Source organism: Erpetoichthys calabaricus, chromosome 3 (genome assembly GCF_900747795.2).
Source record: "Erpetoichthys calabaricus chromosome 3, fErpCal1.3, whole genome shotgun sequence".
Taxonomy (NCBI): Eukaryota; Metazoa; Chordata; class Cladistia; order Polypteriformes; family Polypteridae; genus Erpetoichthys; species Erpetoichthys calabaricus.
The window spans coordinates 307,250,165-307,262,771 of record NC_041396.2 but is presented as its reverse complement, the minus strand read 5'-3'; the positions used below and the strand labels follow the sequence as shown (position 1 = coordinate 307,262,771).

Below are 12,607 nucleotides of genomic sequence, written 5' to 3'. Positions count from 1 at the left end.
CCATGATGATGCCATTCAGTGAAGGGTATGACCATGAAGGTGCCACTCATTAAGTATTGGGAGTGGCTATGAGGGTGCCACACAGTTAGTAGTAGGCATGACCATGATGATGCCATTCAGTGAAGGGTGTGACCGTGAAGGTGCCACTCATTAAGTATTGGGAGTGGCTATGAGGGTGCCACACAGTTAGTGGTGGGCAGGACCATGATGATGCCATTCAGTGACAGGCGTGACCATGAAGGTGCCACTCATTAAGAAGTAGTAGTTGTTATGAGGGTGCCACTCAGTTAGTGGTGGGCATGACAATGATGATGCCATTCAGTGAAGGGTGTGACCGTGAAGGTGCCACTCATTAAGTATTGGGAGTGGCTATGAGGGTGCCACACAGTTAGTGGTGGGCAGGACCATGATGATGCCATTCAGTGACAGGTGTGACCATGAAGGTGCCACTCATTAAGAAGTAGTAGTTGTTATGAGGGTGCCACTCAGTTAGTGGTGGGCATGACAATGATGATGCCATTCAGTGAAGGGTGTGACCGTGAAGGTGCCACTCATTAAGTATTGGGAGTGGCTATGAGGGTGCCACACAGTTAGTAGTAGGCATGACCATGATGATGCCATTCAGTGACAGGTGTGACCATGAAGGTGCCACTCATTAAGAAGTAGTAGTTGTTATGAGGGTGCCACTCAGTTAGTGGTGGGCATGACAATGATGATGCCATTCAGTGAAGGGTGTGACCGTGAAGGTGCCACTCATTAAGTATTGGGAGTGGCTATGAGGGTGCCACACAGTTAGTAGTAGGCATGACCATGATGATGCCATTCAGTGACAGGTGTGACCATGAAGGTGCCACTCATTAAGAAGTAGTAGTTGCTATGAGGGTGCCACTCAGTTAGTGGTGGGCATGACAATGATGATGCCATTCAGTGAAGGGTGTGACCGTGAAGGTGCCACTCATTAAGTATTGGGAGTGGCTATGAGGGTGCCACACAGTTAGTGGTGGGCAGGACCATGATGATGCCATTCAGTGACAGGTGTGACCATGAAGGTGCCACTCATTAAGAAGTAGTAGTTGTTATGAGGGTGCCACTCAGTTAGTGGTGGGCATGACAATGATGATGCCATTCAGTGAAGGGTGTGACCATGAAGATGCCACTCATTAAGTAGTGGGAGTGGCTGTGAGGGTGGCACTCAGTTACCAGTGGGCGTGGCCTCGAGGGTGCCCCATATTTTATTGGTGGACATGGCCATGACAGTGCCACTCTTTTTACTGATGGGCATTGGTCAATCCACTCCCCTTGCCCACCCAACCCCCCCATTCCCCAGCACAGCCAATGAGCTCGAGACGCAGAGGCAGGCGTGTTTTGGTTTTATTTTACAAAGCAGGCCATCAGCATCGACATGGGCTCTTTCCCAGGGTACATCATTCGTTTGGCTCACGTTGTCCACTCCAGCAGCTCGCGTTTCCGCGTCAAGACTCACAGTCAGGAATTTGGTGGCCGCGCCTCACGGCAGGACAAGCGGCCGAGGGTGGCGTTCCTCGGGGCAGGGCGAGGGGCGTGCCCTCCAAGAGAAAGCGGAGGGCAGGCGTCAGCCGAAGTAGGGGTGGTCATTCTGGAAGTTGTAGTCCGGGCAGACCTTCTGCACCAGCTTGTAGTCGATGCTGAAGAAGGAGATGAAGATGCAGATGACCTTGAAGGGCTTGGCGCACAGCCAGGCGGCGTGGCTCTGCGTGTGCTCCGAGAAGCAGGTCTGCGAGGGGTCATACAGGCATGGCTTGTTCTTGCGGGCCCGGTTGGTCTTCTCGTACTCCACCCGGCAGTTGAAGGTCTTGGACTCCTTTGTGTCCAGCGTGCTCTGGGGGTGGATGATGTCGAACTCGACCAGCTTGGTGGGTGGCACGATGCTCACGGACAGGTTACCCAGGCTGGATGAGTTGTGCCGGAAGTAGACGCTGAAGGTCCCGTTCACGTGGTCCACGATCTTGCCCGTCACCAGGAGGCTGAACTTGATGGTTTTGATGTTGAAGTAGAAGTCGCCCCAGCCAAAGATTTTTTTCGTCCTGGCCGTCTTCAGGGAGGGCTTGCGTTTGGACCGGTAGCCGGTCTGCTCCAGCAGCAGGGTCTGGTTTCGGGCCCATTCGTACGGGTTCAGGAAGCTGTACGTGGGGGGCTTGGACTTGAGGAAGTCGTCGGCCGTGGAGAGGACGCCGGAGGTGTGGAGAGAGGTGCCCGGCTTGACCCCGTAGGAGGAGGTTTTGATGACGGAGCCCGCCGGCCCGAGGTCGAGGTACTCCAGGGCCTTGGCAGCCTGCTTCTCCAGACACGCGGCCTACGGACACAAGGGGTGAGAGAGAGAGAGAGAGAAAAAGTGGGCGTTAGTGCTGGACCAGGCTCGGATGGGCACCGTGCCCATTGGGTCACATGTGGCATACCCCAAAACTCCCCACGCCAGGGGCCCTGATCATGCCGTTTTATTAGAACGAGCAGGTTGAAGTACGAGGCTCAATGTGGACAAGCAGGCACTGCCAGGCATGTGCCACACAGGAGATTCTCGTGGGGTGCCATCCTTCTAAACAATGATACTGCATTTAAAGTCATGGCAAGACTAGTCTATGGCACATTCACAGAGTCAAACGGGCACAACAAGAAGTAATCATGTGGTCTCCTGAAACATCCCGGGTATCAACACTTGGGGTCACCTCACAGTTAGTCAGGAGGGAGATGGTGACAACGAGGCATTGGGGTGACACGGGCCCACCTGCCTGGCCACATGGCTCAAATGGCCTTGTCTTGTTCAGGCTTTCATCAAGGTCTCCCTGCTCTAGAAGGATGTCTCCTGGGCTATCTGCTGGGCACATTGAAGGGTAGTGCCATGAGAGCAAGAAACTCACCTGGCATTGGCACCTTTGGGCCACCTGAGTCAGCATGAATCTGAGTGTCATAAGGTCACTTGAAAGTGGAGGTGACACCCCTTGGTGGGAGACCCCGCCCTTCTCCCGTCATCATCAGTACTGTGGGGGTGTGACCACGGCCTGGCGTATGACCAGGCGCTCTGCTGTTACCCACCTGAGACCCTGAAGGGGCATCTCCTGGCCATGCCAATTGACAGTGGCACGACTGCTCTAGTGATAGACATTGGCTGACCGATGTCCGCAGGATGATGGATCACGGGACTGTGCCAGCCTCACTGTGCGTATGCCAGGCTCAACTAACAGGTAGTCATGGCCTATTTAAGGGATGTGCCAGCTCTGATGGGTTATCCTGGTTATTCTTGATCTGTCTGCCTCACCTAGAGACCTGGACAACTGGGCATGCCAATTGGCAGAATAGCCAACATTTACTGTCTTGTCTCTGTAGAGATCTTTTATTGGTGCCCACCGGCATGCAGAGGGACGTTTTGCCCGCCCACCAACAGTTTCTGTCATCCCGTCCCACATGACTGCTGCCAGGCATTGCGATTATTAAAGAAATACAATATATATGGAAATGGGGCTCAACGCTGGCGTCGCCAACATGGTGAGGGAGGAGGTGCCAGGCAGGGATCTGCACTCTGAAGTCCCAAAGTTGATTTTTGCAGCTATCATACAAATGAGAGATCACTGGCAGCAACTGGCCCATGTGCCAAATCTGTCCTGGCATGTGGCAGCCTCATCCAGACAGAAACACAATAAAACGCCTTTCAGGACAGACAGAATGCCAGCAGCCTCTTCGACTGGCACTACCTTAGAGAAGTGCACATTGATCCTCACAGGAGAAACTGAAGCCATGCCCGTGGAGGATGCGGGCACAACTGCAAGCCCCTACCAGTTGGCACCAAAATGGGCACAGACAGTGAGGTTTATTGTGTGCCAAAGCTGCATTAAGGACATGTGCTGTTCGTGCCCGCTATAGTGTGTGGCAGATGTAGCGGGCACATGCCCGGGGTTTTTACACTGAAGGCTGAGGCTGGCGTCTTGGTGATGTTTTTGTTATTTTTACGCCTGGGCTGAGCTGGCATTTGCCTACATGTACAGAAGTTTGTATGTGGGATATTCGAGGGCTGTGTGAGGTGGGAGGCGCTATATAAGTTTGGAGGTCCGACACAAACCCTCTGATGTAACCAAGACGTTGGCAGCATCCCAGAAGGACTGGGGAGCGCATGGCACATCGGCAGCGCCAGCTGGAGTCTTGGGGGTGGCACGGTGAGCCCTCTGCAGTGCCCCCTGCCGGCCGCTCTAGTGGTGACAGCGAGTGTCAATGTGAGAGGCTGCTTTACATTTTCGTAGCCTGCAGACCGCGAGTCAAAATTAAATCCGGGGGCCCGCGCCGCGCTCCTCGCCTTTCTGTATTTTATTAATCCGCAAGAAGGTCAGCGGGCGCCATGCTCGCCGAGAAATACAGTGACACGTGCGAGGGGAGGGGGGGGGGACCCCCCCAGTCACGAGGCAGACCCCACCCGGGCGGCACCTTCCAGTCGGGTCTGTCAGCCATCAATCACTGCCACTTAGGAGCCGCCGCTCGCCGGGAATTTTAACTCAATAAACGCACGGGGGCGCAGAGTTCAGCGCGCCGGTATGCAGATGAGAAATGAGAATCGAAGGCGCGCTTAAGCAGACCCCCCGGGGGGGCGCCGCCGCCTTTATTTAGATAAATGATTAAAGTTAAAGCACAGCTGGGCGGCTCGTCCTTCTTATTTACAGGCGAGCGGAGCTGTCAGCGCGTGATGCATTGCTGGCGTGAGCGCGCGGCTCGCCCCCCATGAGGGGCCCCCCGGAGGCCCGCGCCCACTCGCACGCTGCTCAGCTGGGCTCGTAATGAAGCGCCGCTCGCTGCCCATCCGCCGCGCGTGCCGGCCCGTTAATGTCCCTCATTAGCGCTCTCCGGCGCCACAGCGCCCCCCAACTGTGGCGGCGACAGAACGAAGTGGGGAGGGGAGCGCGCTCGCGCGGGAACCCCCCAACAACACACACACACACCTCCAAACAAACTGGCACAGCTGCCAAGCCCGCAAAGGGTTAAACGCCGAGCGCCGCCGCCAGCCGCGTCTCGTTTCGTGGCAGTCGGCAGAAATAAAACGGGAGGCTGAAGAAAGAAAATTGGGGAAGAAAAATGACAAAGATGGAGCGCCGTAGGTGGAGGGGACTTGAGAAGTGGCAGATTAAAAAAGAGACGAGAGAACAAAAATTCAAATTAAATTTCACGGAGCTGTTTAATGCAAAAATATACGGCGAGCGGGCGAGCGAGTGGGGGGGGGGGACCAGGCCTGCTGCAGAGGTGACCACAGCTGTTAAGGAGGACCACCACTCTGAGCGGACAGTCCAACCTTATTCATCAGTCACTTGTGCCCTCCGTCCGCCCGGTCTAACGGGTACCAGTCGCTCACACCTGCCCTCTGCCCAGTGCCACTGGTATTAATCCTTCTCTTCTGCTCTCTGCCCAGTCTACTGATTGGTGACACCTCCCTCTGACGAGTCCAGTAGGCACTAATCAGTCGCACCTGCTCTTTACCCAGTCTACTGATCGGTCACACCTGCCCTGTGCCCAGTCCTACTGCCATTAATCAGTCACTTCTACCCTCTGCCCAGTCAACTGGGTACTGATTGGTTACACCTGCTCTTCCAGCAGTCTAGCGAGAATTAATCAGTCACTTCCACCTTCTGCCCAGTCTACTGGTTGGTCACACCTGCCCTCTGCCCAGTCCAGCAGGCACTAACCATTCACACCTACTGTACTCTTTGCCCACTGCTATTGGTATTCATCAGTTACTTCTGCCCCCTGCCCAGTCTAGCAGGTTTTAATTGTTTGCAGCTGCCCTCTACCCAGTACTTGGATTGGTCACACCTTCACTCTGCCCAGTTGAGGGGGTTCTGATTGGTCATTTCTGCCCAGTGTTATTGGTATTAGTCAGTCTCTTCTGCCCTCTGCCCAGGTGAGTGGTACTGATTGGTCATATCTGCCCTCTGTCCCAGTCTACTGATTGGTCACACCTTGCTTCTTGACCCATCAAGCGGGTACTGATTGGTCAGCAGGTGACTCTTCACAGCCTCTCTGCCAGTCCCGGCTCCAGATGAAAATGGCAAATAAAGAGGGGCACTTGAAATTCCAGAAGGGCCAGGGCATGAAAATGACCCAGAAAAGTGGTATTTGGGGGGGTCTCAGCCCAGCTCAATGACCTCTGCCCAGGGTGACCCCCCAGCTCTGCTCCTGTTGGTCATTTTACTTTCCACTCTCAGACTTCAAACATCCAAGCTGGCATTCTGGCCACTGGTAAAGATGCCACTTGGGTGCCTTGGCACGGACACCAGTGTAGTGTCCTGGCCTGGATTCTAAGGTCAACGCATTCAGTGCAGTGCCCACCTCCTCTTTGAGTCTGAACTCCCACACAGTGCCAATGAGTGCCCGGGCAGAGCGCAGCACCGGCGGGTTCGCACATCCTGCCTGGCTTGAGACAAAGAGGCCTGATTACGGCGTACGGCCTGATTGGAGCCGGCGGGCACCCCGCCGTGCCGCTCCCCAGAGAACAAAAGGCTGCTGATGGGTGCAGAGTCTCCCTGCGGTGCCCGCTGCGCCTCCAGCTTTGCGTGAGAAGCCCGGGGGCACCACTGGAGCTGACGGCGAGTCATCGGGACACACGCAGAGCGCACGGTGCCAACTTTGCTTCGTTTTATTTGGTCGACTCCTGTGAAGGGCGCTATACAGACTGTGACCTATGGTGGGGTGACAGACTCGGTGACAGTACAGCTCTCCGTGCCTTGTGCTGTCCTACTTCAAAGTGCAGGCCTGTCATGTGTGGCACACGGCCCATCGCTCCACCTGGCACAACTTTAAACAAAATGAGGGGGCGCATCCTGAGGAGCTGCCCGTGCGGGTGGTGGCACATCACATGTCTGTCACTTGGGGCTGGAAACCCACCTCATAGGAGAACTTGGAAAGAATCGAAGGCGCGCTTAACTGCTGACCATGAGACTCCTCGTGTCCCTGAGGCTGAGTGGACAGTGACCACCCAGACAAGTGACCTCCTCAAACTGTGACCATCCCATACTGCTGACTTTCCTAAGACCCTGTGAGAAGTGACCGCTCTAAACCATTAACTCTGATGAGTGACCACCCAAACAGCGGACCCCGACGCTCCTCATGTCACGTGTGACCACCCTGCATCCTTCACCCTGACACTCCCTGTGTTCCTGGGACCCTGATAAGAAGTGCCCGCCCCAGACTGCCAACCTCTGTGTTTCTGGAACTTTGTGAGAAGTGACCACCCAAAATCACTGACCCTGCGGTGCGCTATAAGTGTGACCACCGTGACATCGTTGACCCCCCCGCTCCTCCTCGTGCTCCACGCCCCCTAGCGGAGTTTTTCTTTTTCTTCTTCTTTTTTTAATAAGCGCCGAGCGGCCGCAGAATTAACGGGCCCCGCAAACGGCGCCGCTGCCTTATTAGAAAACTAATCCGCGCGCACACGGCCAAGCGGCACGACAACACCTGTGCGGCGCCGGTGACTTATGGCGGAGCCGCGCCGCCGGATTTCTGTTTCATATTTCATAACGCGCAGAAAATCCTCTGCTTAGGGCTCGGCGAGCGCGGGGCGCCACGGCCGCTTTTAATCAAAGTTGTAGAGGAGGAAATGCCAGGCTCGGGCCTCGTGCCCCCTCGGTGCCCGCCACGTCTCCCGAGCCTCCGTGCGTCACGGCGTGTCACGTTCACAGGAGCTGGCAGAGGCGCTGCCGCTGTTTACCGAGCCGGCTGACATGTTGTTGTCTTTCCGAGCCGCGCGTCCTCCTGAATTTTTAAAAAGACTCGAAGGTGGAAGACGAGGAGGCCGCCAGACCGGGTGCGCGTGCACGCTGTCTCGTGTGTGTGTGAGAGAGAGTGAGTGTGTATACACGAGTGACAAAAACGTGCGACACGTGGAGGTGCGCGTGTGTGTTAAGTGTGTCAACGACGGGTCTGCGCCAGTGACAGTGCACGTGTGTGTCAAGCATCGACGGCACAGTGAGAGTGTGTGTGTGTGTGTGTGTGTGTGTGTGAGTGAGGTGCATCAACGTAACGAACAAGTGGAGGTGCAATGTGAGTGTGTCAAGAAGCGAAGGCGGTGTGTGTGTGTGTGATCGAGTGACAAGTGTGCGCGCGTGAACGTGACAAACCACTGAGAGTGTCCACCTGCCTTGGCGTGCGCGCTCGTGTGTACAGGTGTGAGTGCGCGTGTGCGCGCGTGCCTTCCAGTGATGGCCGTGCGCGTCACTTAACACAGCAGGTGTGTGAAAAACGTCAGTCAGCGATGGTGGTGCAAGTGCCCGGCGGGTGGGTGGGTGCGTGTGCCACCATAACGAACAAGTGCCATGGACGTGGAGGGTGTCAGGCAGGCAGTCAGTCAATGTGTGAGTGCCAGATAAGGGGGTCGCTAGTGATGGGCATGTGAATGCGAGTGACCCCACGCAGGTGTGTAAATCCACGCGGGTGAATCTGAGGAATGAAGGTGGACAAGGCTCCTCACCTGTCGTACCCACTCAAGGCCGCTCTCAGTTGGTTGCCAGGCCTCGCTGGACTCCATCGCCCTCAATGGCTCGCCCGTCTGCCCTCAGATTCTTCATATTTGGGGGTCGTCACCCACCTGTCCCGGGTAAGAATGTTGCGGTTGTTCTTCCGTGCGGCTACTGCGCCATGTCAGCCCACAGGCGACGAGTGGCATCAGCGTTCCGTTTTACTTCAGGCCCGCCACCCCAAAGTGGTTTCAGATGCCCAGTGCCCCCCCAAACTCCCCTTTCCCCTGCCAACCCGAGTCTCCCCTCGCGATCGGCCTACGCAGAGCTTCACTCAGACTAACGCGTGGCGGCGCACTTCGACGAGGTCACTCCGGTTTCCCGTGGAGATGTCGGCCATGTCAGCCATGGCCTTGACCCCCTTCGGACGAGCTGGCACATGGTGCCCGGGCCGCGCACGTGCTGGCAGGCTGGCAGGCAGGCAGGCAGACTCGGAGGTGTCGGCTGCGCTTCACACATCTGCCAGGCAGGTGCACAACTGCGAGCGGCGCATCCTAATCAGCACCTCGGCGAGGCAAAGGCTGCCACTCGGAGCAGCGGGCGGTGGGCGGTGGGCAGCGCCGACTGTGAACTAACAAACCGACTCGATCCTGGACCGGGGGCGGGGCCTCCTTGACTGGCGGGGTCACTGGGGGCTAACCTGCCAACGCGACCCCCGAGCGGACGGCGCATTTGAGGGCGAAGGGATGAGCGGTTCGATGCGGCGCTAATGACAAGGGTGCACGGTGGGGCCAACGGCCTAAAGCATGCGGGGGCACCGGGGGGCTGGCACTGTTTAAATTCAAGCGACAGACAGACTGACAGACAGACGCCAGCGCCTCGCAGTAAGACGGGACGGTCAGACGAACAACAACGGCGTGGAAAATGTCGCACCGTTCTTTGTTTTGCCAGTCGTTCTAAATTGTTGGCTTGGGGAGAACACACGAATAAATAAAAATAGAAATAAAAATACAAATAGAAATAAAAATACAAACACAAATACAAATAGAAATAAAAATACAAATAAAAATAAAAGCAGACTTCGTCTATTCGACGCGCTGGTTTCCCTTCTTTCTTCGCGTAGGCTGGCAATGCCAAGCGAGCTTGTGGACGGGCAGCACTCCGGACTTCCCGTTGTGGATACGCCGAGGTGGCAGCGCCCATCGCGGCTCCCCATCTTAGTTTTATCTACTCAGGTGCCCACTGCCCTGGCACCACAGCCCACCCTGCCCTCAGGAATGACGAGACAGTCGAGGGTCCCACGATTTGTATTCTCCTCGTTCGCTTCACACTTCCAATGCACGTATAGTGAAATGTGTCACCTCTGCCGTGTGGGCTTTAGAGACGCCGGCAGTTCGACAGTTTGCCCCCTTTATGTGCCACTGGGTATTTTTATTATTTTTTTGTTCCCAGCTGCGTTTATTTTGCCAAGTTGGGCCGAAATTCTCCGCACCGCCCGCGTTCTTCGACCGCACACTTCAGCACCACAGCCGTGGAAAGCTCCGCGTCGGCCTCCGGCTGCGCTTACCGAACGTGCTGAAGTTGGGGGGCTTGACGAGCTCAGGGGGGAGCTGCTATTGAACCCATGACTTGCTTATGGTAGGTGGACTTTATTATCCCAGAAGAGAGCCACCAGGCAGCTCCGGGTTTGTGGAGACCCTCCATTCAGGGAGGTCAGCTGGGTGGCGTCACTTGGTGAGGATGAGGCGGGCATTATGGCGTAGTGATGAAGGTTTCAGACTTCACACCCCGCTGCTGACACTTGATGTCCCTGAGCAAGTCACTTCACCTCCCTGTGTCCCCACTGGAAACACAAAAAAGAAATTGCATCTCGAATGTTGAGAGTTGCTTTGGACAAACGACTTGAGTATGGGGACAAGATGGTGACACTGCTGACAAACACGAAGAGGTGGCACTTTACACGATGAAGGCAATAATCAGGTATGCGGAGTGGGCTCGAAGTCGGACCGCTAGAACAAGTCGTGGTGACATCTCGAGTGTGTGCGTGAATTTGTCCCCCACTGGGTGTCCATCGTCCCCTGACCCCATACCTTTTGGAAGTCGTCCCCAACATCTAAAGAGAATGAAGGAGCGCGTGCAGTTCTGAGTCACCACGTAGAAGGGACGAGCACAGGGGGACGGGCGAGCTGGCAGGGCTTCTGCTTGTCCCAAACCCTTAAAGTCACTTTGTGCCACCTCAGACACAGCAAATCATAGTCCTTCATCACCGTCGTCGTCTTCCTCATCTTTAGTCACAAGCCAGCCCGGAGCGCGACGTCTCTAGTCCTACCCTATATAGCGCACTCCCTAAAGGCGACGAGCGCGACAATCGAGGGCTTCGATCGATGTGAGCAAAAACGCAAAGGCGCAGAAATGTGCCAAGGAGAAGAATAAACTGGCATGGATAACTGAGCCCACCGTGTGTTGGGGATTCAGGGGTAAATAAGTCCTTCACCCGTGCCACCAAATCGCCAGCGTCACATCCACACCTCGAGTGCCCCTCTGCCAACACAACGCTACGGGGACCCGTGTAACGCTGCCCACTAGTGAGGTTTTTACCCCCCACCCGCCTCAGATCAAAGGCCCTCCTGGTCCATTACCGACGACCACCAAACCCTTCCGAAAAACGGAGGCTGAACGGCGGGAGGCGGCAGGCAGTGTGGCGTAGCGGGTACGGCGTTGGACTTCAGAGCCAGGGTGTGACCCTGAGCTGTCACTTCACCTGCCAGCCTGCGCTCCGATTGGAAAAACAAAAAAGAACTGCAGCCAATCGTACGTCAAGGGCGTCGGCCAAACAATAAGGCAGCAGCAGCAGAAGAAGAAGAAGAAGAGCCGCCGTGATACTCCTGGCACCGGGCATGGCACGGCACGTTACATCAGGTGTTATGGCACAAGACACGAGAGCCTGCCACGCGGATTAAAAATAAATACGCAACATGCGAAAGGCGCTATACACGAGTGCCCGTCAAGAACAGGACGAGTAAAGCGGCTGGTCGCCCCGCGCCGAGGGGGCTCTCGAAGAGGCTGCGGCTGCAGGTGGAACGGGAAGATCACCGGCAGCGCCTCTCAACTCCACTCCAGTTTTAACGGGAGCCCCGTCAGGTAGACACCGAGGAGCAGAAGCGCAAGGTGGGCATGTGAGGAGCTGCGGGTCACTCGGGGTCGACGGAACTCAGAAGATGCGGGGACGTGTGGCGCAGGTGGCAGCGCGCAGAGTTCGGCGTGGGACATGTCTGCCTATTTACTGCCCACCCTGCCCCGCGACGGTCTCCGCGCCCGACCCCCGCAGGTGAGCCCCCTCACGGCACAGGTGCAGCCCTCGCGAGGCGGCGGGCAAGGCAACTTGTGCGCAGCGCCTCCTCTTACCTCGTGTAGGATCCACTGCAGGAGGAGTGCCAGGCTCCAGTGCAGAAACTTCATGGTATCTCCCAGGAGCGCCGCAGGACGAGCTACAGCCCCGCGCTGGACATAAAGGTCGCAGGTGGACGAGCGCTCGAGCGTCCCCAAAAGCGGCGGCTTATCTTAAAGGGGCCGCGCCGTGCGAGGGGCCCTCCAATCCGCGAGCAGCTGCTGACGTCTGGAAGAGGGGCAGATAGGAGAGTGAGAGAGCCGGCGGTGGGCGAGCCTCAATAAGCGCCCCCCACCGCGGGGACACTCTCTCTCTCTCTCTCTCTCTCTCTCGCTCGCTCACTCGCGTTAGCTCTGAAACGCGCACGCGCATGCGCGCGGCCGCTCACCGAAACGGCCTCGACACACGTGGGACCTTCGCGAGGTGGACCCCGCCAAGCCCTCGTTTTTTGTGGGGCGGTGGAAAGAAGCCAGCGACACGTCACCGACCCGGGACAGCCGCTGTACCGGGGCGCAATAAATCGGGGCGGATGCCCGCCTCATACAAAACGGAAGAGGAGCCTCCATCTGACACCAAGTCAACTTTGACGCTCCCCACTTCACCGGACAGCGGCCAGCTAGTCGAAGGGGTCTCAGTGATCCCCTCCTCGTTGAATCGGCCGGACTTGCGTGACCTGTCAAAGGGGCAATCGGACCCACGAAGGCTGGCGTCTTCTCGAATCCGAGGATAGCAGGTGAATTGTGACCAGGGGGCTGTG

General features: G+C 56.6%; 1 protein-coding gene across 1 annotated transcript; it reads right to left on the bottom strand.

Moving 5' to 3' along the window:
* Window positions 1-1,359: 1,359 nt before the first annotated feature.
* On the bottom strand, window positions 1,360-12,459 carry LOC114649222 (neurexophilin-4). The gene is made up of 2 exons (XM_028798709.2): window positions 11,868-12,459; window positions 1,360-2,332 (listed from the first exon to the last, which is right to left on the bottom strand). Exons 1-2 carry the CDS (start codon window positions 11,919-11,921, stop codon window positions 1,592-1,594), a joined length of 795 nt encoding a protein of 264 aa, XP_028654542.2. The 5' UTR covers window positions 11,922-12,459; the 3' UTR covers window positions 1,360-1,591.
* Between the last annotated feature and the right edge of the window lie 148 nt (window positions 12,460-12,607).

Bases quoted from the DNA above. Each gene is read 5' to 3' on its own strand.
- LOC114649222 (XM_028798709.2), bottom strand. From the start codon at position 11,921: ATGAAGTTTCTGCACTGGAGCCTGGCACTCCTCCTGCAGTGGATCCTA. The intron at 2,333-11,867 runs GTAAGAGGAGGC...TTGTGTCCGTAG, and splicing joins TGCAGTGGATCCTACACGAG to GCCGCGTGTCTGGAGAAGCA.